The following is a 2,139-nucleotide window of genomic DNA, read 5'->3' as shown; positions in this document are numbered from 1 at the left end:
CTGCACAACAACGGAACCCTCGAGGGCCTTGACCTCTCTCATTAGTCTTTATCCCTTCCTCAAGTCTCACCTTCCTTTAATGACGGGGCGGGGTGGGGTGGCTTGTGCAACCAGATTAGAGAGAAGGTTTTCCATGTTGATGGTTGACATAATCATAATAATTAGCGATATGGAGGACATTTTAGGAATTCAATAATTTTCATATTTATATGTTACTTTATTTTTTTAATTATTATTATATATATCTATGAAGAGAAGAACGGATTAAAGAGGCTCGTCTAGGTTTTAAGGGATCTGAGAAACTGCAAGTCTCTCTGCTAGAGCGAAAGTTAAAAAGGGAACAAAGCCACATCAAGACGAGTGCTCTGGTCTCCAAAGTCCAGATCTGCCTTTTCTTAGTATCCATCGACTCCACCTCCCAATATGAGGATTCGCAAGTACGCCCAGAAGTACCAGATTTGTTGTATTCCTTCCCAGCTTCCTTTACTCAACAACCCATGCCCAATAGAGAGCAGCCCCTCGAAGCAAGTGTGCCAGCTCAGTCGCTCGCCATGGGATGTGATTTCCTTCACTTCCGAGGTACAAAACTTCTCTCCCCTAATTAGAGCCTACTACTTCTCATCTCAGTTTGTTCTTCGTCCTTTGCATGATCTGATCTTTTAACTCTTCAGATGATTAGATCTTAGAAGAAAAAGGAAATATTATTTCAGCAGTTGCCTCTGATTTCGTTTTAGGGTTTCTATAATAGGTGCAATATCATCAATCGGGGATGAGAGGTTTTGTTGAATCCATAATTGTTGTTAATCAGTTCGGTTTTCTTCTTTAAATTTAGATAAATTGGTTTCTGAGGTTATCAATTCCAGGATACAAGTTTGGTTATTGATTTCATGTTTTTGTGCAGGAAAGGAGGGAGGATGATATTGGAAGAGAAATAGTTGATGCAGCACAGAGGTAAGGAATTAATAATTTCCATAATCTGAATTCTAATACCAAAATTTAGGGTTCTTCTTCTTATTATTATTACATTATCGTCCACAGCATCCTTTTGTTGAATGGATCCAGCCGGGAAGATGATTGTAAGCAATCACCTCCGACTATCAATTTAATCTCAGGAAAGAAAAGTAGAAACGAGGTTGAAGAAATGAAGTACTCTGAGTCGAGGCAGGAAGGGATAAACTTGATATACTGCAATAAAACAGATGGGAATGGATGGAAATGTAAGAAAGAAGCTAAACAAGGGCACTCGATGTGCGAGCACCACCTTGATCAGCTAAAGTCTTACGATATCAAAAACAAGAGCAACAACCCCAGTAGCTGTGTCTCTAGTCGTGGAAAGAGATCTTACTCGAAAAACTCAAAGATGCACTCCTCCGATTTCTATTACTACACGGGGTTTGGTCCTCTATGGGGGAAGGGAAGAGAAATTATAGAAATCAATTCTGGTGATTCTTCTTCTAGTACTCCATCATTATTATTATCCCATAATGAAGAGGATGGTGATGATAATGGAAATGCTAAAAAGAAGAAGAAGAGAGCTAGAAAGCCTGGGAATACATGAGATCTCAGGTCATTGCTTTAATAGTTTAGTTCATCTGCTTCTCTGTAAAGGATTTGTAGAACTTTTGGGAGAAGTTAAGGGAGAAGTTAGGGATTCAGGATTTGTTTCCTGTGCTTAACATGGGAATTGGACATTATGTTTATGGCTAGTTGCCTAGTTGGAATTTAATTCATGATTAGGTTTATTAATTTGTTTTCCTTTTCTTGTCTTGATCACATTATTATTGAGTAGTGTTCTTATCGAAGTTGATTTTCTTAAAAAATATTGTGACCAAGATCTTTGACCAAGTGGACCTCTCGCTAAATAGGATTATTTCATTGAGAATAGAAATTCTTTAAAAAAAAAAAAAAAAAAAGGGATAATAACCATCATCTCCCCCCCCCATGTGGATAATTAAGGAATTGGCTTTGACAAAGAGGCTGATAACAGCTTATTTCCGTTCCTCCCCGAGGCTGGAACAAGCAAGGAGGAGTTGTGGGCTCCAATAGACACAGATTAGTGGCAATAGCCTCCTCTAATAACCACAATCAAGTCTATGAGCTATGAATCTCTAAGTGTGGAATTGTATTTAGAACATCCAA

At 38.5% G+C, this 2,139-nt stretch overlaps 1 protein-coding gene across 1 annotated transcript; it reads left to right on the top strand.

Annotated features, from left to right (window-relative positions):
- The first annotated feature begins 282 nt into the window (after window positions 1–282).
- Window positions 283–1,755, top strand: LOC122057029. The gene is made up of 3 exons (XM_042619013.1): window positions 283–579; window positions 902–951; window positions 1,039–1,755. Exons 1-3 carry the CDS (start codon window positions 424–426, stop codon window positions 1,556–1,558), a joined length of 726 nt encoding a protein of 241 aa, XP_042474947.1. The 5' UTR covers window positions 283–423; the 3' UTR covers window positions 1,559–1,755.
- The last annotated feature ends 384 nt before the right edge of the window (window positions 1,756–2,139 follow it).

Source organism: Macadamia integrifolia, chromosome 12, assembly GCF_013358625.1.
Source record: "Macadamia integrifolia cultivar HAES 741 chromosome 12, SCU_Mint_v3, whole genome shotgun sequence".
NCBI classification, from domain to species: domain Eukaryota; kingdom Viridiplantae; phylum Streptophyta; class Magnoliopsida; order Proteales; family Proteaceae; genus Macadamia; species Macadamia integrifolia.
Note: the sequence above shows the minus strand (reverse complement) of the source record. Positions and strands in the feature narration are given on the sequence as shown.

Excerpts from the sequence above, each read along its gene's own strand:
- LOC122057029 (XM_042619013.1), top strand. The coding sequence starts at position 424 with ATGAGGATTCGCAAGTACGCCCAGAAGTACCAGATTTGTTGTATTCCT. Across the intron at positions 580-901 it reads TGATTTCCTTCACTTCCGAG|GAAAGGAGGGAGGATGATAT; the intron begins GTACAAAACTTC and ends GTTTTTGTGCAG. Across the intron at positions 952-1,038 it reads ATAGTTGATGCAGCACAGAG|CATCCTTTTGTTGAATGGAT; the intron begins GTAAGGAATTAA and ends TATCGTCCACAG.